The following is a 27,895-nucleotide window of genomic DNA, read 5'->3' as shown; positions in this document are numbered from 1 at the left end:
TTCCTTTCCTGTCGTGTCTATTTGAATTATGATGGTAAACAATTATATCTCTTAAATTACTTTCCCACATTGACTAGCATTTTGTTTGCAATTTACTGATCATGCCGTGCACAGGCTAGTGCTACCAATCTGAGATAATTATGTGATATACTCCAAAAGGAGGAAGTGTTTGCTATTTTTAATACATTTACCCTGTTAATATGTTTATGTGTTAGCATTCAATATGTTTATCCTACATTCAGAAACACTTTCCAAAAAAGGTAACTAACACATAAGTATCTGAGCAGAGTATCTTGGGTTTAAATCCATAATACAGTGTAATTCAGTTTCGTTTTTTAACCACAGTTCATATCCGTCTGGGTTAAACGTGAACAGACTGGAATTTCAGAATAAGATCCAGATAAAAATGCAGTTTTTTAGTTGAGAAATTTCAGTGCACAGTCCTACTCTTTAGACCCATCACTGTTCTATTGGGCAATATTATATAATATTATCATTATATAAGTCATTACTGTGCCTCAAGTGAAATGTCTTCTTGTATACTGTATCTCATGTACGGTAAGTCTAAATTTAGAAAATGTTAAGGATGTGAAAGAACCGGTTCTAAGTCTGAATCTCAGCTATGCGTGAATGTTCGCTCCAATAGATTCAAAAAGGAGTCTAAAAGGGATAATGCCTGTATTTTACCTTTTATTTTTCTATTTTAGCTGAAAATTTTAGTTATAATGTATTATTTTTTATTTGAAACAACATACAAATTTTAAAAGTTGTGTCTTTTAGGTCAAAGCAAAACTCTTATTCTACCGACTGACTAAAGAAAACCAAGAGTACCAGCATGGCTACAACTTTTCTTTACCAGTGTCTGGACAAGAATAATACTGGTGTTGAGCTATGGCACTGTTGTGTGCAGAAATAGCCAGGCTTAGTGAAAAGAGAAGAAATACCCTCTGTAGTCTTGACCCAGTTACAGAACATGTAGAGCAGGTGCAACTGAGATAAGAAGGATTTGACTTGGTACATCTGAGACAATGGATATTTCAGAGCTTTGCACTAGACTATTCCCTATTGTGCTGCTATAATATTCCTCTGTGGATGCAAAGAGACATAATGTGTGTTATGCTAACTGGAAAAAAATAAACTTAGAGTAACAGAGTAGCAGTGGTGGAGTAATATGGCTCATAAAGGTACAGCTGTTGCATCAGAGGGTTCATATCCCTTGGGTGAGGACGGGTTTGTTTTCTTTAGCTAATGAAAATTATGCAGATAGGATTAGTAACAGGAGAACGAAAAACGTGAAGCAGAAGATGGCAGTTCAAGCAGGAGAATAAGTATGCAAAGGATAATGCCCTCAATATCATGAAATATGTATAACCTGCATGATAACACTACTACTAATAATGAGTCCTATAACTACTATGTATAATTTGTCATCTTTTGCTTTACAATCAGGTTCCTGTTGTAAGAATCTGCCCACCTGCCAGCATGTACTCAAACAAGTCTTTCACAGCAAACCAACACACTTTGAAAAGGGAACTTGCATGTTGAGTGGAGCTAATATAATAAATTTGCCACTCGGAGTGTGCAGCATACCCTCAGGCAGTGCTTTCAAATGCAATAATGTGATTGATTTATGGGCTTGTTAAACTTCTGCCTCATACATATATTCCTGTTTGACTTGGCCTTTGGCTCCAGGCGATGTGTCAGCTCTGGGTAAAGTCATACAGGTGTTGCGTCTGTCACTGTGACCGAGTGGAGCACTTTCCTTTTGCATCACAGTCCTGGCCTCCCGCTGTGACCTCAACAACTAAGCCTCCATCTCTGTGGTGATGGGATGCTGTTCCCGTGGTGACGGCTTGTGATGTTAGGTAAAAATAGACAGCAATAAGAGCAGTGTGGGGCGGTAGGAGGATAGGCAAAGGCTCCCTGCGGATCACTTCAGGCTCAGGATTTACATCCCATTACTGCCCTGCTGAATGGCACAGGCTGCTGATGCGGATGCTACGGAGTGTGATGAGAGCTGTCCAGCATTGCAGTTAGAGCGGAAACCAGAAATATAGGCACAAATGTCTCTCCTAGTTAAAAAATAAATAAAATGCAAGCGGAAAATATCTTGGATTTATTTTTTTTTACATTACCATAGTGGTTCAATATCATAAACTCACAGACTTGACAGATTTGTAAGTATTATATCCATACACACATGCATACATCGCATTGCATGTTCTGCTCGGTTTGGGTTGTTTTTTCTTTGGGTACTCCAGTTTCTTCCCACAGTCCTAAAACATGCAGATTAAGCTAACTGTCTTTCCAAGTTTGCCTATTGTGTGTGTGTGCGAGTGGCCTGTGATGGATTGGTACCCAGTGCACCTGGTGCCCTCCAGGCCCCTGCGACCCTGTATAAAGGACAAGCTGGATAAAAGATGAAGGAATGAAAGAATGAATGAATGATGTGAGTGAATGATTGATATTAGTGTTGTCAATCAATAAAAAATTCTTAAACATTAATATTTGACACAATTAAAATCTCTTGAATGGTAAACTCCTTGCAGCAGCAATCAAACTGTTAATTAGCTAGCACATGCTTCAGCAAAATGTCTTGTCTTTTGTTTTTAACGCGCCCAGAGTGCACGAGCGCTGTTGTCATTTGTCATTGATTAGATGTGCTGTTACACCGAGGTAGTTATGGTTACTTACTGTTGTCCATTGGTCTCCGGTACTGTAAGTACAATAAAAGTAGCTTCTGACAACTGTATCAGTTTCATAGCCTTTTTCAGTGTCTTACATTTTAACGTATTCTTGTAAAAATAGTTTCCCTTGAATGTAGCGCGAGCACACAACTTTCCATCTACAAGCTTTTTATAACGAAACTTGTAGCACACCTGGTGATGTTTCCTCAGTCATCTTATTATCCGCGTTAAACTGCCATTATCTCACACACAGGTGGGTCAACGCGCTTCGACTATAGAAAGCCATTAGGGTCAACGGCGATCATTTGATACACTGTACTGTATTAATATAAAGTGAAATAGTAGTAACTATAGTAGTTAAAATTTCTAGATTACGGTATCTTGTAATGCGCATTTATAATAATAATAATAATAATAATAATAATAAAAATCTTTCACATAAAAAGCTAGTCAAAATCCAAACAATTGTATTAGCAGTAAATTAATCAATTGCAAAATGACTTGATACAAACTTGAATAAAACTTTAGCGCATTCATTCAAAGTTATGTAAATATATATGATCAATAAATATCTAATTAAAAACTAAATTCAGTTAGACTCAGTTCTAACTGAGAATCAAAAGAGAAATCTTTATTGTATTCATTTTGTGTGTGTGTGTGTGTGTGTGTGTGTGTGTTTAATGCAAACAAGGCAACAGGTACACACACAATCTAAACCTATTTAGCATTCTGTCTTTAAGATGCTAAAAGAAGGATAGAAGGATTTGCCTGTAAAAAAGTGCAAATTGGGTCCTGTGTTTTTTTCTTTCTTTCTACTGAGGGAGTTTTAACCTCTCTATAACGTTACAGTACATGTGGGTGAGAATGACTTTCCTCTGACTCACCCCATACTGCTCCCCAGCCTTATGACACGGTTCTCCGGAGGAGCTTACTTACTATAAAGCAACATATTACTCATGCTGTATTACTCATATAATCTCACGCACAGGACACTTACGGAAAATGGACTCTTTTTTTTTATATTACATAAACTCCATTTTAAGTGAATGTGGTGTGAATAAATATGCATGGAGATCTTGAGACTTAAAAAATAACAGACAGGAATGCAACTACGGTATGCCTGTTACCCCAAATACTGTGTTTGTTTTTGCTTTACATTAAGTGCTACTACTGTATTGGGCTTCGGTCAAGTCAGGGAGCAGACCTTTCCACTTCATGTTGGTCTATCTAATTTACTCCAGATGATTGGAACCAAGTTCCAAACCTGTCTCATTTAATCAGCTAGAGCAGCCTGTGAGAAGCTCCTGCGCTGTGAGGTTTCGAACACCTTTGGTGCAATTCTCAGATTCTTTTCTCCTTACATTTACCTCATGGCTTAGTTAAAATAAGGCAAACTCATATTGCCATCTGCTAGAAAAACATTTTTTTACATCATTTAGTTGTTTCTTCCTATTATAAAACTGCACACAGATCAGGTGAATTAAATAACATTAATTCATTCAATCATCTTCTATATCGCCTATCCTGTGCAGGCTCACATGGGCCTGGAGCCTATCCGGTGTGCCAATGGATCACAGGGAACACACATTACAGGCAATTTGGGGGAAATCAATTAGCCTAATCTGCAAGTCTTTGGACTGTGGAACAAAACCAGAGGGAAAAAAAAGCATGGGGACAACATGCTTTAAATTGAACCCTCGACCCTGGAGATTGGGATACAAAATTGCTAACCATTACATCATCGCGCCACCTTGAATAACATTAATTATCAGTTATATACAGTAAACTGGTGATAGGATCATGGGCCCACCTATGCCCCTGGGGACCAAAGGTTTGCCCATCTGGTCCAATAATACAGTAATGTAGCACAAATTGCTGAAAAAAAGTCAATACTGGCTATGAAAGAAACAGCCTTCCATGGCAGGCAAAGAGTTCAAGGTTGTTGACCCAGCCTTCAAATTCCCCACATCTCAGTCTGACCGAGCATCCACAGAGTGCACTGGACAAACAAGTCTAATACATGGAAGTCCCACCCCGCCAATCCAAAGTGCCCAAAGGATCCGCTGCAAACGTCCTGGTGCCAGACACCACAGCAAACCCCTAGAGTCATGCCCCAAGGGGCCAGAGCTGCCGCAGTGGCACAACGGCAACCTGCACAAACCTGGCACTTAATGTTATGGCTGATCTGTGTATTTTGTATAATTAAAGTGTAACCGGTTGTGTTTTGTGTTCTTACAGCCTCAGAGCCGAATCTGAAGGTGCGCTCTAGGTTGAAGCAGAAGGTTGCAGAGAGAAGAAGCAGCCCACTTCTGAGGCGAAATGAAGGAACCGTCATGACTCCCTTCAAAAAACGAGCCCTGGAACTAATGGGTAGGAGATGCATCTCACTGTTGAGCTACTAATTAGCTTGAGTGCTTAGACTTATTGGCTGATTTGTCTTCAGTCCAGTAATCACAGCAGCACTCCAAGACAGAACGATCTCATTATTTAACTGCTGCTCGGGCTAGTGATAGCTAAGAATACCGCAGGTTCTGTTGGTTTTTCTGTAACACATATTTGTCATTGTGCAATAACAAGTGTTGTGAGTTAATTTTCCTATGCTGTTGTGCCTTCAAGCTTATCTGATAGTCGTATTAGACATCACAGTACTCGTGAAAACTTAAAATTAGCATTGTTAAGAATGAACAAATCTTTGTTAAAAATAACATAAACATGAAATCCCTTCATTTACTGTATTTGTTTTCATGGCTATTTTCATATCTATAGACTCAACAGCCAGTAGCAGCTCCACTGGTTCAGGACCCAGCTCTCCAAACAGAGTCTCGAGTTTTCCAGGTGCTGAAAATGGACCATCACCTCTTCCATCTGCTACTCACTCCGAGGTACAGCCCCTTAAAATCTCATCACATCACTCAGCAATAAAAAGGACGAAAGACAGGTCAAAGAAGTTTCAGTTGATAGCTGTCCTCGATCTTCTTAGGTGTGAAATGCACACTGTGTTTTGAGCATCCTGAAAAAGAGAAAATGGAATTTTGCTGACCCTGTAGTACTCTTGTGCAGCTATCAAAACAGAGTAGTCACTGCAGGCTTCTGTCACAGTTCAGTGAAAATGTCTCCCTACCCAGGCAATAAAAAAAAATAAAAATCTTTTGACTTCCTCCTACAAGCCAATGCTTTAAAGCACTGACCCTTTTACTGGCTCCGACTCAGACGTCCAGTTGCTCGCTGCTTACATCCCAGTAAAGGAGCTACAATATTAGCTGATAGAAATTCCAAGTCCATGGAAAAAAAGCCTCCTGAATAATGTTCAGTAAATATTTCCATTAGACTACCTTCATGGACTTGCAGGTATCTACAGTATATGAACAGCATGCGCAGTATATCTTTTTCTCATTCTCTTAATTTAACCACTGCTGTGTGTTTGGACTGCCATTTGCGCATAAGTATAAGCACGGAAGTGTTTTTGTTTGTTGAAGTTCATCAACTCTGGAAGGTCCTCTGAGTCACTTCCTGATGGCTTCATGGCTCAGTGCTTTCGGGTCCCACTGGACCTTCCTCACAAAGCAGTGCATTCTGGGGGATGTGGCAGGAACGACAAGTCTCTGCGCAGCATCAGCTTAGCAGCTGTGTTATTCTTCAACAGTACTGTTTACACTCTCATGGACCTCCAGTACAACGGCTGCCTAGGAATGCCTATTACAGGAGGCGGGAGGTTGAGCTTAATTGAACTGCCAGCTGCTGGTAGCCAATGACATGCTAACAACACAAACACGTTGCGTGGCTATCATATTGACATAGGCCGAGAGTTTCACGGATCAGACCGGTGGGCTGAGGGACTACCCGCAGACAGCAGGCTAGGTGCAAAAGCGAGCCATGTTTGTGATCTGTTACAATGGGTATCCCCTTCCAGAAGAAACTGCTCCCCTGGGTCATATAAAGGCCGGATATCCACATACAGGTCAGTGAATATGCAGGGGGACTGGAAGAATAAACAGGGTTGCTCCATGACCACATGCTGCTGGACTGTCCTGCTGCGTGCAGGAAGAATGACCCAGAGCCAATGGAGGACATTTCTCTAACATCAGACATGGTTCCTCCACACCCCAGAACTATCAATACATCATTCTGTCTTCAGCATTGGATAAAATAGGTATTATCAGAAGTTTGCTAGTTTCATTTGGACTTGTCCAGCTCCACTGAGGCAGGAACAAATCTGTCATTCGTCTTAGTACATTAAAGTTTATTTTGCCGCTGCTATTGCTTTTTCTAATGGTCCATAGTGGGGTTCCAAAATAGCTCAGTGTTTCCTTCAATCTCTTCCTTTTTTTTTCTTTCAGCGTTGGCCCTCACAGCCGAAGTTGCTTGGCTCTGAAGGTTCAGTGTCTGTGTTGAGCCTCTACACATCACCGTCTCTGCCTAACATCACGCTGGGCCTCTCTGCTGCGTCCTCCCCCATCAATGTGAGTTAAATCAGCACCGTTAACCTGCTTTGCATCCGTTCAGTTGTTTCATTTAAGGAATTTCAAGCAAACATGTATATGTTTAGCTGCACATTTTTTTGTCTGTTTTATCAAATGGATATTATCCAACCTTTTTGTATTTGTATTAATATAATTTTAGAATCTAATCTTTCTTTATCATTGTCACCATCATCTACTACATTTTCAGGATAAAAAAAAAACACCACTGTCTTTTGATCCCTATTGTAAAAAGTTGCATCATATCTGTCATCCTACTCCATGCACTTTTCCTTTTGTAACATCCCTCCCCGGAGACATAGTTCGCTTCTACCGACATACAATTAACAATTTGTGCTACTCCGTGTCTGCTGGAGGATTTTAAATGTAAGGTGAATGTTTAGGCTGATAAATGAAGGGAAATGTCATTTAGGGCCCCTGCTCAACTGTGTATTGTGGTGCCTGTTGAAAGACTAGCCATCAGTGGCTGTCTGGATGATATGTGTAGCCTTAGGGTACTGACCCTTGACCTTGGGGGATTTTATAGGCCTTAGATAAATATTGTGCTTAAGTGTCTGGTGTCAGTTGCACTCCAGTCTTCCCCAGTCACCTCATCCATTACTCCTGTTTAAAGAGACCAAGCCAGTATAATCAAGTGTGGCTCTAGATAATGTTCAGTCTTTAACCTTACTTTTGCATGCCTATGTGATCATTCCTGGGAAAAGTGTAAGGTTAAGTCTATCTAACCAAACAAACGTGAGAAGAGAGGTTTTCTTCATTGCACAAAAAAATAAACAGTTTATTCACTGAAAAAAAAAAAAAAATCACAGCATACAGCTTTCGGCTGTGGTTTCAATGTTCGATTTGGTTTAACCACGAATGGCAGAAGGGATGTCTGATGTAATCTGTGTGTTTCCTCTTCAGGCTGGGGAGGCCAGTGGCGTGCTGCCTGTCAGGCAGTGTTTGCCTGCTCAGCTCCTAGGTCCTGTGCCTCTACCCATCAGCATGGACAGTAAAGTGAGCAGCAGCCAGCAAGCACTCCTACAGCATCTTCTGCAAAAGGAGCAGCTCCGTCACCAGAAGATCTTCTCTACTGGTGAGAATCTTAGCGTGTCTATACTATTAAGACTATATATATATATATATATATATATATGTGGGGTGTTCAAGTCAAACCAGGTCTTGTGATTGAATTTCCTGTGAATGAAGTCTTAAAAACAATTGACATTTACAGAAGACTTTGAGCACATTGCGGTGATGAGACTCTTAGCCTCGGTAAAATTTTTGTAAACATTCAGCAGAACCTTGATCCTGATCCAATAATATCAATGGATAACTTGTTGCCAACTTGTGAAAGAGATTCTTCTGTCTTTGGGAACTGTACACACTGTACACACAATCATTCACAAACACCATTTTCACATTACAGGATCTCGTCTAGGAGTTATTGCCACATCCCCTGTACAGTTCTGACCTCACTCTAAGATGTTTCCACATGTTTAGGCCATTAAAGGAGTTCCTGGGAGGCCAGTGTTTAGTGAAGTGTACTGTGAAAACTTTCTAATTTGACTGTATCCAAGCAGTAGTCCATTAGTGTAGCAGTGGATAATATAGAGAAATGAAGATTGACTTGGATTGACTTGAACGTCCCTTATTATTCTATCGAAAATTGTTCTTTACTGCAACTCAAATTGCTAAACAGTTAAAACACAGATCTTAAGATGGAAGCATTTAGTGCCATTTTCATCCTTTGTTTTTTAATAGGCCAAAGTCCAGGACCTGTTCACCCTCCTTCTCCTCTGGCCATGACGGATCGTATCTCGGGTAGCGTGCGGCCTAAATTGCCACGCCACCGGCCTCTGAACCGTACCCAGTCTGCACCACTGCCCCAGAGCATACTAGCCCAGCTTGTCATTCAGCAGCAGCACCAACAGTTCCTCGAGAAGCAGAAACAGTATCAGCAACAGGTTCACATTAATAAGGTACAGCCATGCCATACATGAAATGTAGGCATATCTAAGCATATATATATATATATATATTGGTTTTTTTTACTGGTCTCTGGAAGATAGCATTAAGGGAACATCTGTTTCATTTAGTGTGACATGGAGGACATACTGCTCAAACAGTACAACATATTCCTATATTTAAAATTTCAAGAACCTTCTCATTGCTTAAATGCTAGTCTGTATCTCTTGTTAGCATACCCAAGGGGTCTCTGTAGTGGTGACCTGCAAACATACTCCAAAACACGCGGTAGTTCAAGGAGGAGAGAATACGTACTTTTGTTCCCTTGAGGAAATGTTTGCATTTCTGTGCACTAGCAGTGGTGACCCCGACCATCCGTTTGAGTGCAATTATTCCGCTGAGCATGCAGGGCTAGCCCACTGAAAGGGTCCATTGTGTGTTGAGCCCACAGATTGATCTGCACGATTACTGGTGAAAAGGCGATGGGAAATTCAAGGCTACAAGTGCGATTCTCAGAAACCGAGATCACAGAGCCCTTGTTTGACTTTCTGAGTTTTTATTGTTATGACCTCAGTGGAGAGGATTAAATAATTAAATGTACTGTAAAAACTGCATCTTTTATTGCATCATGTGCATGATGTGCGAAATTTCTGTGTAGTCTAAGGCACGGATGTTGAGGGATTTATGAGGTATGCCAAAGGTTTACTCATAAACTGATGGAACATATGTTTTTTTTTTTTTTTTAAATATCCAGGAAATAATAGACACTAAAATAAATAGATAGTCCTTCTGTAAATTTCACTGTAGTTGGGATTTAGCATACTAGTAACAGTCCACATTATAAAGAGAGACACTCCACAGTAAAACCAGGCCATTTTGGAGTTGTTTAAACCTACTAGGAAGAGCCATGATGTAATTTTACACGGGCTTATGGGCTTAAGACGAAGGTATAAAAAGCATTTTACTAATACCTTAAGAGACACACTATTTTTACCTGAGCTGGTATTAAGATAAGAAGTAAGCCCAGTTTACCTCTTTTCACAAACACATTCTTGAGCCTTCTTCTGAACATCTTTACTGCATTAGTTACCATAAAAAACAAATCCTACTGAAAGTGATCCAATGATTTTACAAACCTGCCAGGAAACATGATCAATAATGTCAAAATGCTACTCAACGTCAAGAGTCTTGACATTCTGCTGACAGTGACAATGATTTTTTTTATTTCTTAACTGCAGCTGTTTTCCAAGTCCATCGAACAGCTGAGGCAGCCGAACGGACACCTGCCTGAGTCTGAGGAGGAAGAGGGAGAGGATGCGCGTGATTACATCATGCAAGAGGACAGCTCGCCCTCTTCTGGAGTCATCCGCAAGTGCAGCTCCAGCTGCAGGAGCAGCAACAGCAGCATCCACAGTCCGAGTTTGCTCGATGAAGAAATGGATGCTCCTACTAGGGTTATGAGAATCAAACAGGAGCCTGCTGACAGTGATGATGAAACGCATGCCAAAGAGAGCCTAGTGGAGAAGAAGAATGCTTACCTTCACCAGGTTGAAGGAAGGCTCGTGATACAGGCTATGAACTGATCTCACACACGCACACGCACACACACACACACACACACACAAAATCATGCCAGGTTATGCCACCGTAAGCCCTTTGGACTGTAGACATTTGTGACCTTGTGATGTGATCTTTGTATTGTATAATGTAATGATCTGTATATAATTTGAATAAGTAAAAAAAAAAAATCTAGACTGGTATATCTTAAAAAAAAAAAAAACGAAGAAGCATCTTTGTTTGTAAGAAGACTTTTGAATTGTACTTACTTGTCCTTTCTACTTCCCATCCACCCACTGAAAAAGAGCTATGCTAGAGCTCATGTAGTATAATCACTGACTTTTTTTTGACACTTCGGATTTCGCATAGCTTTCATTTGAGATGATTTTGTTCATTTTATTGTTTCCAGTGTAAAACACACCAGGAGCATTGCTATGGCACCAGCATGCTTCTTGTGTAATGAAGCTTTAGAACAGTCCTCTGTGTCCTGGGTTCTCCTAGGGGTCTGTATCAAAGTCGGGCCCTGAGCAGTGCTCGGCTCGGCGGCTCGCTCGGAGTGAGAGAGGGCTGAGCAGGAAATGCCTGGTGGAAGCCAGGAACCAGAGTGATTCATGAGCACAGGAATGTTGGGAGAGGACGGGTTCAGCATTCAGCAAAGTCCATGAGGCCAGTCACGAGCCCTGATTTACTATCAGGGCAAATTACAAAATGAGTAAGGAAACAGGGGAGCGAGTCCCTATTTAAAGCCAATTATTTCCACTTTAGGCTGGAATAATGTGTTCACCCTCTAACATAAAGAATTTGACGTTTGTTCCTTCTTTGTCTCTTTTCGAAGTGCGATTCATTATTGCTGATTATTTCCTGTCCAAAGTGGTCAGACAAACGTAACTTTAATATTTCCATAGGTACCATTTCTCTTGTAACTTTCCATCATTTGTCTTGTTTAGCCCGTTTAATGTAAAAGCATTAGTGGGAGTAATAATATGCGTGAGATCCTGTTCCACAATGCTGCCACATAAGTGGCAAAGAAAACTTCTTCATTATGTGACTCACCATGACATCTTTAAAAGCAAAGAATTTGGGCATGTCTGTCAGTGTGCTGTTCTCCTGTTCCTCTGTCCAGTAGCAGTAAGCTCTTCTTCACTTCATAGCTGTTTGGTACTGTCTTTTTAAAAATAAAGTATGTTTCCATCCTGTGATCGATTGTACACTAAAGTGTTTCTTTTCACTAGAAACTTGACCAAAGTGACAAATTGACAGAAGTGCAATGGTTACCTATTGTTACCTATTAAATAGGTAGTAATTGGTGCAATGGTTACCTATTAAATAGGTAGTAAAAAATTACTTTTTTAGCACTAAAAGGGCAGCACACTTTATAAAATAATCCTTATTAATTAATTAATCCTGCATGACCTTATGAAAAAATCAGTCTATTCATTTGGTGGAAAGTTTTACAGAATCAAATCACTACAAAAATGTGACAGGATTGACTCCATTTTATGTTCAAAGCATGTAACCAATTAGACTTGCTCCATTAGATCCCAAATCTAGGCATTACTCATGAGCTCCTGATGTTTAGAATCACTGAAGAATGATAAAAAAAATTTTTTAAACACAAATCTCAAGGAATGAACAAGGAGTGCCGCTGCTGCTACCTGAAACTAAAACTGACAAAACATTGGAGAATTAAGTTCTGGGCAGCAAGGAATCATTTTGCTTTACCTTTTTTTTTCCTGCTATTGAAATTCAATTATTTAAATTAGAAATATCATTTCGACACTTTTAAGAATAAGTTTAACTTTATTTTGACATTAACCTGTTGATGCCCTCATCCATCTCGCTGCTCACTTTCACCCTCTTATTACAAATTTCCAATCAACACGTTAAAAATAAATACTCTCTGACAGGGGTAAGATGTTTTACTTGTACAGTTAAAGATTCTTTTGGAACAGATTCCTTAAGTAAAAATTATAATCGAGGCTATTATTCGAATCAAATGAGTTACAGCATTTAAACCTTAAAAAAAAAAAAACTGGAGTCACAAGCTCCCGCTTCAAAGTTGTTAAATGTATAAAGTATGAAGGTATAAAGACTTTCTTTCTGACATTCATTCCCACACTTATTCAGTCTGTGGAGAGATATCCAGATCTTTAAAGCTTGGATTTGCAGGCATTCTGAGCAGGGCTTTGAAGTGAACTTGAGAGGCACCCTGGCTCTAAAGGAGAACTTAAGATAAAATGAGCTTCAAGGAATTGATATACAACATGGGCTAAAGAGACCAGGCAAACTTTAAGCAATTATGCAGGGTAGGCTTAGTCCTGACCTGACGTTGGTCAAGCCCAATCAACCTTATGTGTGGTGTGGTGAAACGCTGTGCATATGAAAAATGTGTCACTTGTGTTTTTGGGGGTGGGCAAAAATTTTTAATGATATATATATATAAAAACATTTTTATGGCAAACTCTGTGTAATTATGTATTTGACAATATTGTGCTTTTACAAATTCATATCTTTAATCATAAACAAGTACAAAGTACGCAAAACAAATATAATTCAAACCCTCTACAATAGTGTTTTCTTTGAGCTTTTACTAAATTTTGAAGATTATTTAAGCAGTATGTCATGAGTTTACTTTCAGGCTGAGTAAAGGGAAAACCTGTGGATAGAGTAGCTAATTTTCACATTTGACTTCAGCCAGAACACTATTTATTTGCTAGAGAGAAAAAAAATAACATAAGGCCCAAAGTGTAGATATTAAGTAACCATGACTGTAATTATGCAGTTAAACACCTGTTCAGAAAACTGGTTTCTAACATGATTTTCCACCACTCTCTCTCCAACTTGGTCATCTTCCAATTACCACTCACCAGCCAGCTCTCCCCAGGATACGACAGCTACCAGGCAGAGAGGGTGAAGGCTAACATGCGCTTTCTCTGAGACACGTTTAGGCTTTCCAACTCAACAGTTGCTCAATGCAACCCATTTTAAAGAAAGTCCTGTTTTCTGTGATTGACAGGCAGAAGAGATATATTCAATATTTAGATTCCTCCCAGCCTAACAACATGGACAATTGATGTCTGGGCACACTTGAATTTAAAGTTGTTAAAACTCATAATGAAAGAGCTAAAACTTTTTGCGTTGGACTACGTATACATGATGCAACCCAACCAAAAAGAAGAAAAAAATACTTGCACAGAAAGAACCTCTTCGGGATGTAGGCAGACATGCCAGTGAAACAGCAAAACACGTTGCACTTTTTCCTCCTTTCACTCCTATGACTAATGAAGAAATACCCTTTTCCCCCTCTTCTTCTTCTTCTTCTTAATGTGACCATGATTTTAAAAACCAGCATTAAGCAAGAATAAAAAGCAAATCTAGTGTACTGTGACAGTTCCTCTCTAGATCAGCCTTATTTATTCTGGAGCCATCCGTCTGTTCAGAATCTCTGGGGTTTGGTGCCGACAGTATTTCTGCAAACTGTCACACTGAATGTACAAACCATGCGGCTCAGTTGTTCAGCCTGTTCCAAGCTGGCTGAGGTTGATTGACTGGCTATAAACCATGCTTTGCTTAGCTGACGGCTCACAGGCATTACATCAATGGAGCAAACGCTGTCATCAGATTTCTCGCGAGTTCAATAATATATCTTAGCTGCAGTATAAAGCAGTGGTAACTGCTTGATGGGGACGTGTAGGCTTTCGCTGGGTTATCACTACCCATTATGTAAGGCTGTTTGTGGTTTCGGGGAGTTTCATGCTGTGTACTCAAGAAGGCTGTCAGTAGATGTGAGTGTGTTATGAGCAACAAGCCTGGAACTATGAAAGTCATCGAGTTTTCTTATAAGCAGCCAAAGAGAAAAACAAGGATCTAAGCCACTTTTAGTCACACACACACATACAGGCTGTGCATGTATAACTGGTCAGCGCCATCAAACCTGTAATCTCAGTCTTAGGAGGATTGATCTCTCTTTTCAAGTTTAATGAGAAAGGGGAGTGATGCAGAGAGCCACCCTGCCACTTTCAAAGGCCGAGAAGACCTGCTCTGTCTCACAATCAGATGGCTTGGCCTGATAGGTGATACTGAGGAAGAGCAGCAGACCAGGGATGAAGATTCCTAGGGGAGGGGCTGACCATGCTACAGGACTTAAACATCTAGCATATGTGAGTGCTTGAAAAGAGGGAACTTTGAAAACAGAGTGACAGAAATAAGGAATGAAAGTGAGAGGGAGAAAGAGGACATCCTGTAGAGAAAGCAAAAGAAAGATGAACAGTCAGACAAATCATACGAGTGAAAGCAGCTTCAGGATTACAGCTCTTTGCTTTCTGAGTCAAGGCCCTTTTTATTTGCCTACCTCCCCAGCCTGAATATGCGTGTGTGCTCCAGCTCTCATAAAGCATCTCTGAGCCCATGGAGTTCTCAAACAGTTGGGATGAGACTTGTTTTTAAAGTGTTGCCTGAACGCATTGCCAGGCTAAAACTGCACCCGAGGGCTCGTAAGCCTGTGATTTCTGCTCCACACTGGAGCCATGGGCTTCATCCTGCTCCCAACTCAATCCTCTCTATGTCACTGGCAATGTGTGTGATACGTGGAGCTGTGTGCAGCTATACTCTGAGGGGACCGAGTCACAGTTCAGTGAACCACAGTCTGGTGTTTTAAATGTAAAAAAAAAATGTAAAATGAAATGAATACTACATGCTTTCCAATGCATTATATTTTATTCCGAGTGATAGGAAAACAGCTGGGGTGATGTCATAACCATTTCTTCTCCAGAAATTGACAGAATATGAAAACATCTAACAGAGATGAAATGCAAGCCTTCAAAATATTTGTTTCAGACTCAAACAAAGCACAAAAATGGCTTTGGCTATAAACCTCTTGTGCTTGGAGAGTGATGAATGAGCTAAGAATCATGTTTTGTTGCATATGAGCTACGATATCTGGCCACAACCTTGCCCGTTTCCACTGTCACAGATCCTAAGGGGTTTCCTCAGGCTTGTGCACCACAAAGAATAGTGTCCGTCTTTTTTCTCTGCTATACGTCATTAAGCAGCCTCAGTAGAGAACATCTGGGCACGCGAATTAGAGGTGTGTGGCTGTTTAGCCGTACACTACTAGTAGAAAATGCAGTACTTTAGAACTTCTCTTTGCCATGCATCGGTGCCCTGCTTAGACCGCACCAATCATGGGCACTAGATATAACCATAGGGTGCTCGTCGATTTTAAATACCACTTTTGCAAGTTCATGTCAGTGTATGTAACAGAGGGACAGTAAAAACAAGCATTGAAGTTGCTTGTGTACAGCTTATACTAGATGTAAATGATTCATTCCACAAAGGAGTTGCACAGAACTACTGGCCAGATCCATGCTTCACTTGAAAGACATAAAACTTAAACACAAATACTCCATCACAATTCGCTCATTTTTCTCCCTCAGCAGCACTTCAATCAAGCTTAAAAACTTAAGACATACTTTAGTTACTTTTTTATTTTTCCTGTAGGTCTTATTTAAAGTATTTTCAAATCCTAGGCCACTTATACAAGTTTGCATAATCTCAATCATCAATCTCTTTATTAGGAACATCATAAGGCTTTCCCTTTTTTTCTTCATGCCATAGATTACACAAGATTTCGAAATATTCTAGTCTATGTTGACATGATTATAGCACAGATTATGCTGCAAACCTTTGCTTTGGGTAATGATGAACCAAGAAGATGGTGGCCATGAAGCAGTAAGCAAACTGTGATCATTTGTTATCAACAGACTCAAAGTGTGCAAAGTAAACATTCCCCACACCATTAAACCTCCACCAGCCTGGGACGTTAACACAGTGCAGGTTGGGTTGATGGATATTTGCTGCTTCTGGACCTATACCATTTGTATGCCTCAGCAGAAATGAAAATTTATCAAACCAGTCTTCAGCTGTCCATTTTTAGTTCCTGTGCCCACTGCAGCTCCAGCTTTCCGTTCGATCTTCTGCTGTTGTAGCCCATCTATCTCAAGCCTTCCTCAAGCTTAAAACACTCTTGCTATTCTTATACAATTACACAATTTTGTGTTAACTCTTGAGACTGATTTGTGTAAAAAATCCCAAGAGATTTCTAAACCTTAATTATAGAAATATTCAAACCAGCTCATCTGGCACCCGCAATAAGAGATCACTTTTATTTCCTATTCTGAAGGTTGATGTGAACATTACGTGAAGCTGTTGGAATATTTGCATAATGGTGCGTACTGTACTGCTAACTATATGCAAATCGTGTTTTAAAAATACATCACACCAAAAAAGCTGGCACTTTTTTCACCCAACCAAGTAGAGAAAATCTGCTCATCCATCCATCTATCCATCCATCCATCTCTCTAAAAAAAAAACATCTAGGAACTATTCACTAAAACTGTTTACTTTGAGAAAAGCTTTATTTTAAAAGTTTTTTTCTTTGTCCATGTGTTGCCAGCTACCACATCAATTTATTGTTTATCTGGATTCCGTGCAGTAGCAATGCAAGTATAACTAACAGCAAGCCTAGGCCAGTTCTGTGTCAAAGGCTAAGGATGAAGGATGATTTAACTTCATTACACTATTGGACAAATCTTTACTTTGGGTCTCATCTGTTATAAACCTGGTTAAAAAATCATTCCTGAAGCTTTTTAGATTCTTTTAATAAAAATAAAAAAAATAGGTTTCCTCAAAACCTTAATAAATTATTATTATTATTATTATTATTATTATTAGAAGTAGTAGTAGTAGTAATAATAATAATAATAATAATAATAATAATAATAATAATAATCCAATTATAGCAATAGCAATCCAGTGTCTTCTTGTGTCAGTCCCAAGTCTGGATAAATGCAGAGGGTTGTGTCAGGAAGGGCATCTGATGTAAAACATTTGCCAAATTAATGATGCGAATCACAAATATAATTTCCATACCGGATCGGTCGTGGCCCGGGTTAACAACGACCGTCACTGGCGCTGTTGACCTACAGGGTGCCGGTGGAAATTGGGCTACTGTTGGTCGAAGAAGGAGAGGAGGAAGGCGTGTTCGAAAGCAGAGAGAGAAGAGGAAAGGCAAGAGTTTAGGAGTGATAGTAGGGACTTTGAATGTTGGGACCAGGACAAGGAAAGGAAGAGAGTTGGTTGATATGATGCAGAGAAGGAAGGTGGATATACTGTGTGTACAGGAGACCAGGTGGAAAGGTAGCAAGGCTAGAAGCTTAGGATCAGGGTTCAAATTGTTTTACCATGGTGTGGATAGGAAAAGAAATGGTGTAGGAGTTATTCTGAAAGAGGAGTTTGTAAGGAATGTTCTAGAGGTGAAAAGAGTATCAGATAGGGTGATGAGTCTGAAGCTGGAAATTCAAGGGATAATGTTCAATGTTGTTAGTGGTTATGCCTCACAGGTAGGATGTGAGTTAGAAGAGAAGCAGGCATTCTGGAGTGAGTTAGATGAAGTGATGCAGAGCATCCCCAGAGGTGAAAGAGTGGTGATTGGTGCAGACTTCAATGGATATGTTGGGGAAGGGAACAGAGGTGATGAAAATGTGACGGGCAGGTTTGGTCTTCAGGACAGGAATCTAGAAGGACAGATGGTGGTGGACTTTGCAAAGAAGATGGAAATGGCAGTAGTATATACTTTCTTCCAGAAGAGGCATAGGGTGACATATAAGAGCGGAGGCAGAAGCACTCAGGTGGACTATATCTTGTGTCGACGTTGTAATCTGAAAGAGATCAGTGACTGGAAAGTGTTGGTAGGGGAGAGTGTAGCCAGACAACACAGAATGATGGTGTGTAAAATAACCCTGGTGGTGAGGAAGGTCAAAAAGGACAAAAGCAGAGCAGAGGACAAAGTGGTGGAAGCTGAGAAAGGAAGAATGTTGTGTAGTCTTTAGGGAGGAGTTGAGACAGGCTATGGGTGGTCAGGAGGTGCTTTCAGTTGACTGGACAACTACAGCCAATGTGATCAGGGAGACAGGTAGGAGGGTACTTGGTATATAATCAGGTAAGGGAAAAGTGGACAAGGAGACTTGGTGGTGGAATGAGGAAGTACAGAAGTGTATACAGAGGAAGAGGTTAGAAAAGAAGAAGTGGAACATTGAGAGGACTGAAGAGAGTAGACATGAGTACAGGGAGATGCAGCATAAGGTGAAGGGAGAGGTGGCAAAGGCCAAACAAAGAGCATATGAGGACTTGTATGCTAGGCTGGACAGTAAGGAGGGGGAGGTGGATCCGTACTGGTTGGCGAGGCAGAAAGATAGAGATGGGAAAAATGTGCAGCAGGTTAGAGCGATTTAAGATAGAGATGGAAATGTACTGATAGATGCCAGGAGGGTGATGGCAAGATGGAAGGAGTACTTTGAGAAGTTGATGAATGAAAAAAACGAAAGATAACAAAGAGTGGAAGAGGTGACTGTTGTGGAGCAGAAAGTAGCAAATATTAGTAAAAGTGAGGTGAGAAGGGCATTAAAGAGGATGAAGAGTGGAAAGACTGTTGGTCCTGATGACATACCTGTGGAAGTATGGAAGTGCTTAGGAGAGGTGGCAGTAGAAGTATGTTAGAGTGGTGTAGGACATGTATGAGAGCGCTAAGACAATGGTAAGACGTGCTGTATGTGTGACAGAAGAGTTTAAGGTGGAGGTGGGTCTGCATCAAGGATCGGCTCTAAGCCCCCTTTTGTTTGCTCTGGTGATGGACAGGATGAAAGATGAGGTAAGACAGGAGTCTCCATGGACTATGATGTTTGCAGATGACATTGTGCAGAGATGGAGAGTGTTCAAAGAAGGTGAAGAGGCGGGTACAGGCAAGTTGGAATGGGTGGAGAAAAATGTTGATAAAAAAGTATCAGCAAGAATGAAAGGAAAGGTGTACAGGACAGTGGTGAGACCAGCGATGCTCTATGGCTTAGAGACAGTGGCACTGAAGAAAAGACAGGAGGCAGAGTTGGAGGCAGCAGAGCTGAAGATATTGAGGTTCTCTTTGGGAGTAACAAGAATGGATAGGATCAAGAATGAGTTTACTAGAGGGACAACCCATGTTAGATGTTTTGGAGATAAAGTCAGAGAGGCCAGATTGAGGTGGTTTGGACATGTTCAGAGGAGAGATGGTAAATATATCGGTAGAAGGATGCTGAGGTTGGAACTGCCAGGCAGGAGGTCTAGAGGAAAACCAAAGAGGAGATTTATGGATGCAGTGAGAGAGGACATGAAGTTAGTTGGTGTGAGGGAAGAAGATGCGAAGGATAGGGCTAGATGAAGGCAGATGGTTCGCTGTGGCGACTCCTGAAAGGGAACAGCCGAAAGACAAAGAAGATATTATTATTATTATTATTATTATTGTTGTTGTTGTTGTTGTTATTGTTATTATTTTTATTATTATTATTATTATTATTATTATTATTATTTAATACATTTATCCCAGTTTCACCAGTGCTTGTCTACCATCAAGGCAGAAAGTTTTCTCAGTAAACCAGAGCCATGATTGGACTGCCTTCTTCATGTCTGAAATGCTGGCAAAGTCATTAAAGGAAGGGGATGTATCAATACCTCCCAAACAAGTTCCTGTAACGTGCAAATAGTGTTTACAGGAACGACTGCACTGTGCTCAGGGCTCACCGCATCCAAGATCATAATTCACAGATTTTTTAAATTGTCTTTAAAATGCTTGAACCAATGTTTTCTCTTCACCGTAGTTTGCTTGAAGTCTTCTGTAAATGCCAATTAGTTTTACACCTTCATTCGCAAGAAGTCCCAGTTTGCTCCTTTCTCTCCTCACTGCTTATGCTAAATTTTTATGAAGTGACATTTTGAAATATTAAAGGTAGTTTTAAATGCCGGAAAATCAAAGAAAATATCAGACATTTACTTTATCCATGAAGCAAAAATTAAGCTGAAAAGTAACATACCATCTGGCAAAGATGGTCCTCCAGTACAATTCAGGAGGAAAATTTTTGGATACTATGATACATGTACTGAAGTGTAGTCTCAAACAGAGCAAATAGTTCTATTACTCAACTCTTGTTGAATGTTTTGTTTGCTTTGTGCATGTTCCATTCTTGACCCACCCAGTTTGACCTTAAAATTTTACAATGTCTGGGCGATCCTCTCTGGTGATGCACTGGCCCATCCCTTTTTTTCATACATATACTAACATAGCCATCTGAGTTAAAGCCAGCAATGGTCTTTCTGATGAGAGCATTGAGCGAACATGTTCCCAGTTCCACTTGCTGGGAACAAGTCATTTAACTGTACTGAATGGAACAGTTTGTAATCTACCAGTGTTAACAGTAGCTTTATTAATGCTTTGAGTGTCAGTTGGACTGTAGCTAATCTGCCATGAATAATTCCAAGTGCTAGTGGACTTGGGAAGATAACAGGTGGTTAGATATATAGTTGCTGTCTGTGTGCTGGAGATGTATTGTGCAGCAAGCTGGCTGTGGATCTCAGGAACTGAGTTGCTCACATGCTACTGATCGGAATGTGCTTTTTGTCACTCTGCTAGCACTTGCATGCCATAGAAATACCTACAATTTCACACATTTCTGAATTCGGATTCTTCGAGTTGTAAAGTGTATACAAACAAATGAAATGGTGTGACGATGTAGATCATAATACTGTCTACAAGAACCTTGGCCCACAAAGCATACAGTAGATTCGATTGTATTCAAAACTGCTATTCATTCATTTACCCATCCATTTGTCCGTAAATGGTTTTTGCCAGGCCAGGGTCACGGTACATATGAAGGGTTCTTAACCCTGTAGAAGTCTTTTCAAATATCCTTAGTTGTGTTCATTGGTGGATGCAGCTCAATAATTTGACACATCTGAAATGGCAACTTTCTTCTTATTTTTATTTTTTTTGGCCACACAGTGTATAAAAAAAAGGAAACCAAACAGTACATGCACATACATTTTTTTAAATTAATTACAAATGTTGTTAAAGCATACTACAATACAATATTTATATAGTGCAGTAATTCTCAACCATGCCCTGCACAGATTTGGTTTTACCTTCTCTTTGACATCCATTTTAAATAAATAGTTTGTTAATTAGCTGATTAGTTAAACTTGCATGCTGAAATCTGAAAAAAAAAAAAACATGTTCAGGACAGGGCATCAAGCAGGAACCAGGATTGAGAACCACCATATAGAGTCTACTGTATATAGCTTTCTGTTTTTATTGTTTTTATGACTTTTTATGAAAAAACTTTAAAGCCTAGATCTTTAGGTTTTAAATAAGTTTTCTATAGATTCACCTTTCACCTCAAAAACAAAAGAGAGGCCTAAAAATATTAAAATAATTTTCCAGCCGTCTCTGTTGAGAAAAAAAACAAAAACTAAAACTAAAAAACCCCTTTGTAACCTGGAAGGAACCACAGCTTATATTTCGTAGAATGCTGTCATCATCTTCAAACAGCTCCAGGCAAGTTTTTTGTTATAGTTTACATCTTGGATGGAACCATGTGCTTTTTCCTTAAATTGATAACAGATTGTCTGGGCTCTTCTCCTACGCTCATTGGAGGGTGCTGGAACGATATCTTAAGGAAGCGGGCGAGGTGAGGCGGGGTGGTGTCGGGGGATGGGAGGATTGTAGGGTTGTCAGTAAGTGCTTGAAATGCTCTCGTGATTTTTGTTTGAAATAGGAATGAACTGTCTCGCTGTGGGATGAGGTCTAGGGCTAGAGGGTAAAATGACAGGAAATAGAGCTCTGACCAGCCAAGGTAATAAGGGAGGGTCAGGGGGACAAAAAGTATATATAAATAAACAAAATATATTTTTTTCAAATGTAATAATGAGATTAACATTTAGCACAGAACACAACAGGATAATTGGGCATCATACATGTCTGTATCTTGTTTTGATGAAATGTGTGATTTGAGCTTTGCTTTCTTAAGATCATATCCGTAATTCGTCATTTCCTTTCTCTGGGAAGTGATCTAGACAAGTCAGTCATATTTTGACAGATGCTTGCCTTTCTTCTGGTGGAAGTGACAGACTCCATTCAAGTTCTGGCACAAGATGAAGAATTCACAGAACTTTATAACTGGCTGTTTTTTAATTAAAATAATATCTGGCATTTTGAAGACAGACTATGAGAACATATACTGTATCTTCTTGATGTCTGCCATGAATGGACCTTTTTATAGCATCAGAGCAAAACTTTTGAACAAAATGCTTTTAAATTGGGAGGGGGAACAAAAAGGTGCACTAACACCGAACACAGAATTTAAAATGAAAAGCATTTCACTTAAGTCTTTCTTTATTCTTAAAGAGAATTACTGAAAATGTTTAAACATGTTCAGAGACTCAATTTGCTTTTTTTGGTGTGTCATATTGATAAGTAAGGATAATTAATATGATTAAAAGCCTTGTAACAGCTATGTTGTACAGCAATAATTACAGATAATTGCTACATTTCCCAAGCACTTGAACTGAAATATTAGCTTTTAAAACACAGCAAAGGGCACCCATATTATTGAAGCATTCATCACATCAGAATCTAACAGAATGTCCTACAGATACTTCTCTGGCATGCTTAATAATCCTCATTGAGGAGCTCAATTCTCCTTGTCTTTCAGCTCACCCACTTACGCCAACAAGAAAAAAAACATGGTTTCTTGGATCCCTTGGAATCTGCCACTGAACTCGCCAATCTGGCTGCTGTCTGTGTCAGCTAGTCCCAAGACATGCATGTAACGCTGTTTGTAAGGAGAAATCTAAACTTGGGACACCACTGAGGCATTGCGCGAATGTGTTTCTATTGGAGGGAACTGCGCAAAAAAATACAAAGGAGGGAAAAAAATAACAAGGAAAATGAAGCTTTATGCAGGGCCACGTCCAGAAGGAAGGTTCAGTCGGGCCAGGACGGAAGACTAATGTTATTATACACTGGAGGTACAAGTCCAACACTCTGTCACCAGTTTCTCTCTCTCTCGATCTATCTCTTTTTCGCATCCTTATTACTCAAAATGTGCTTGCTCAGGTGTAGCAGGATACATTTTGGCATGAAGAACACTCCTGCAACTCCATGTGTATAGCATGCCGGGAATGTAAGCTTCATACAGTACACCTCCACTGAATAAAGGAGAAGGCAAAAAGATGTAACACAAACACATAAAAGCATATAGCATAAAAAAGAAGAAGACAGAGGGAAATTTGATGCAGTCCGGAGAAAAAAGTGGAAAAATTACTCAATGAGATCAAAGCAAAGGATGGACTGTGAAAAAAAAAGTTATAAATGAATAGGAGTGCGTGCAGAATTGAGACACAAGGATGCAAATGGAAAAAAAAGACAGAAATAGAATGAGCATGTGGGAGAGAAGTTTGACCACCCGTTATGAAAATGAGCACTGGGGTTTGGTTATGGATTTCAAAGTTTATGATCCATGGGACTAGTCATGAAACAGTGCAGCTCTGAGACTACTTCATCAAACCCCACAGTCTTAGAACTAACGTCAGGAATTCTCATTTCGATAAGACTAATCAGTGTTTAAACAATGCATTTAAGTCAATGGCAAGTCCACTATCTGCAGACATAATTTGGCTTGAAAGCTGTCATTTTTATGAGCAAAAGGGGATGAAACACTTAAAGCAAGTTCTGCAAGTTCTATTGTTGGAAAGTTATTACTTATTATTTAGTTTTTACGTTTATTAAATGCATGTTCTTTCCAAGAATCAATGATGCATAAATTCAGTATTGCATTGTATATTACAACAGTACATAGAGTAGTTCAAAGATCTATTAACAAACTTGCAATTTCCATGGCTTGATTTAAAGTTCAGTGTTGCCATGGAATTCTTCATACAAACTGCGACTACGCAAGCCAGGCTTTAATTTTACGTAAAAAAAAAATGACTTAAAGAGCTTTCTCTGTTTCATTGTATTTATCTTTCAGTTAACCTACCATAAGACGTTGAGCATTAATAGTTGTTAACGAGCTTGATTAAAACAGAGTTGTTCTTTCAGATTTTACACTATACCTCTTCTGTTTCTCTGAATATAAAGCATGATGCATTTGATTGATTCGGTCTCATTATAGAAATCCAATGTAACCAACTTTGCAGGACCAGCACTAGTTGTAATGTTATTTTAATTGCAATGAAAGAAATCTAAAATAATAATAATAATTATTATATATATTTTTTTCACATTTGTCTCATTGCAATCTCTCTCTCTCTCTCTCTCTCTCTCTAGAGATAGAGAGAAAGAGAGATAACGAAAGAGAGAGAAAGAGAGAGAGAGAGAGAGAGAGAGAGAGAGATTGCCATGCTCAACTCTTTTTTTATTTTTTTGTGAAAAAAGGGAAAACACAGCAGAGCAGTGAGGGCAGACATGCTCATTCAATTTTATCGATGTTATTATTTACACAAATATTTTTATATATTTTATTATTTATTATTTGCAAAAAATTGCTTTTAACCAAGCAAACAGGCAAACCATCACCAGATCAGCATCAACCAGGCAAAAGATAATCAGCTTGTTCCAGCAAAGGCCCTAAGACTTTAAATGACCCAAATCCTCAACTTACCACCAGTATTCACTAAATATAAAAATTCTTACACTGTAGTTAAAAGACCTGATATAAATATGCAGATCACCATAATACACACATTTTCATCCATCACTTAAGGGAACATGCACCTACCACCCGCGTCTTATAATGCAAACACATTACAACCCAGCCTTTATAAATCATGCCCCTTCTTTATTAACCTCAATTATTTTAATTAAATTGGATGTAGAAACTGTAATTGATAATATACAAAATGTTCATTAATTCTCAGAGTTGTCATTATAATATAACAAAAACAAATATGATTTCATCACATGTTTAGACAGTCCAAACTGGGTGCCTATGCAAACACAGGAAGTTAGTGTTGATTTACAAGAAGTGTGTGTGTGTGTGTGTGTGTGTGTGTGTGTGTTAGGGCAGTTTCTTTTAAGGTGTAGTGCTTCGTCTGAGACAGCAGAGGCAGGAAATGAAGGTTGTTTTCAGCTAAAATGGGCCACATCTGGATGCAATTATTTACCCTCATTATTTTTGGCAAGTGATAAAAGATTTTGGCGTACAATGCTGACATAATTTCTAGGGGGCCAAACAATGCACTTATAAGCTGTGCAGTAATTCAAAATGCTTTGGCAGTATCCCAGCGTATGGAGAGAACAACACTGATATGTCCTAATGTTGAGTGTTAAGAGTTGGGAGGAGGTTGCATTTGGATTATTTGACTAAATAGTTAGAGGTCAATCTTTTTACTCTCCGAATGGAACTTTGAAGCTGTGCTTTCATTTCATCGCAATCACATTTTTCTATCCAATACAGTGCCTAGAGCAGGCAGGGGATATGGTAACAGATAACACATTAGTTATTGGAGTTGTTGAACTGAAGTAAATTATATATAATGTTCTGCTTAAACAAGTAAAGACACTTATCTTTTCTCAACAAGATTTGCATTGGGCCAGGGCTGTGGAACTCATTCTAATAGCTATACAAAGGTTATGAACTGTTGGCAGTTAATAAGTCATTCATTGCAAAGGCTAAGTTGCATTCTGGAGTGGTCATTACGCGACGGCACAATATAAGGCCTGGGGTGTTTCAGTGATTGTTTATATGAGGTAGGATGAGAGATGCCAGTCCTCATTTTGTGTCATTTTGCAATTAATATTTTTCAATGGACTCTAGTCTTCACAATCATTACCTAGGATGTATTCCATTTAAGTATTGATAAAGGGATGCTTGGAATCTCTCAGGGATTATTTACAAGTGGTTATCCGAGCAAAACTAGGAAACACTTCCAAGATAAGTTTTTTCTTTCTTTCTTTCTTTCTTTTGGCTAAAAGGGAGTGGGTGGATGAGATGATGTGAAGAGGTGGAGGAATGTAGAAGGCAAGACCCTGGTGATTACACCTCATATTATTGTTCATGTCATCTGTTTTCATTGGCCCTTGGGACGCTTGCCATGGCAACAACACACAGCAGGCCAATTGCTGGTGACCTTGCCGTCCTGTGCATTTCCTGGTGCACCCGTGATGAAGACGACCTCGTCCAACGGGGAAAGGAGACCCCTGATGAGGTAGCTTCTCCATTTCAGCCCCATGTCCTCTAGCCTTTCCTGCTCCCTTCATCTCAGAGCAGTGAGCTCCTGCCTGATTAGCCCTGCCTGTTCTAGGTCGCGTGATGGGGCTGCTGCATTGTTTGATTACCCAAATTGGCCTGTGGGACCATGCAAGCCCTGGGTGTCGATATCAAGAAAGAGTGGGTGCCCTGTCAGGGCTCATGACGAGGCCCCTGCTTAACATTCTGTTTGATGATCTTCGCTAGAGAGCATGACCACGCTGTGTAATTTCTAGGTTGGTGTTTCTCTGAGCCACAGTGTGGGAGCAGGCACACAGCGCCCATGTTGCTTGGACAGCTGGCCTGCTACTTTACAGTGAACAGCTCAGCTTGCAGAGTAAGAGTACATTAGAGTACACTGACTTGTACTGTAAATGCAGGGCATTCCCAGAGCCTGCACGAACAATGTTTTCCTGACTATAATACCTAATTACTATGATAATTTCCTGAAATATGTAATTAGAGACCAGCTAAATAATGCTGGCGCTGTTATTGTTTTAACCGCTAAATAGGTATTTGTTTATAGGTCTGTAATAAGACACATAAATGTAATTATTTTAAAGGCAGTTATTTAAAATGTTTATCCACTGAATATACAAAGAAGCTTTCCCTCTGGCCCACGCACAGAAATGTGTATCCGTGTACTGAAGTAAGAATAATGTGTGTGGAAAATCACAGTCTAAATGAGCAAGCGGTTATGTAATTACTGGGTGGATGCTTTGAACTGCCATCTAATACACTATATCAATTTGCCAAAGCGTTCACTGTGTCACAGCGAAAGTTATAGATGAAGGCCTAGACAGATTCTAGGAATGGAACATCTGAACACTTGCCAAATTTTACCTTGCATGCAATAGTTTTAAATCATGAGACATTATGTTCAGTATTTGAGACGTGTTACAATAAAAATAGATGGGCCTGCGTGTTTTAGGCGAACAAAGCTGGATAGGAAGTAGATAAGAGGTGAACTGATTGTATCTTACTCAGTGATAAATTTAAAGTAGACAGACAAAGTCAAAATAAATCTTGAATATATGTTTAAAAATAGATACAAATAGAGCTGACATGTCAGATGGAATTAGTTAAGCGAGAGAAATTGTATACTTTCCCCCCCAAA

The 27,895-nt window shown here is 39.6% G+C and overlaps 1 protein-coding gene across 2 annotated transcripts in view; it reads left to right on the top strand.

Moving 5' to 3' along the window:
• hdac9b (histone deacetylase 9b) overlaps positions 1–11,868 on the top strand; it is a 40,721-nt gene extending 28,853 nt beyond the window's left edge. For both annotated transcript variants that reach the window (XM_053493912.1, XM_053493913.1), the window contains 6 exons: positions 4,926–5,057; positions 5,454–5,569; positions 7,025–7,147; positions 8,069–8,240; positions 8,909–9,126; positions 10,351–11,868. In XM_053493912.1, the coding sequence (XP_053349887.1) occupies positions 4,926–5,057; positions 5,454–5,569; positions 7,025–7,147; positions 8,069–8,240; positions 8,909–9,126; positions 10,351–10,695 (1,106 nt within the window). In that variant the 3' untranslated portion in view covers positions 10,696–11,868. The remainder of the gene's footprint in view (positions 1–4,925; positions 5,058–5,453; positions 5,570–7,024; positions 7,148–8,068; positions 8,241–8,908; positions 9,127–10,350) is intronic.
• Positions 11,869–27,895: the final 16,027 nt, after the last annotated feature.

The sequence above is a fragment of the Clarias gariepinus genome, chromosome 4 (assembly GCF_024256425.1).
Source record: "Clarias gariepinus isolate MV-2021 ecotype Netherlands chromosome 4, CGAR_prim_01v2, whole genome shotgun sequence".
Taxonomy (NCBI): domain Eukaryota; kingdom Metazoa; phylum Chordata; class Actinopteri; order Siluriformes; family Clariidae; genus Clarias; species Clarias gariepinus.
This window is presented reverse-complemented; position numbering and strand designations above follow the sequence as displayed.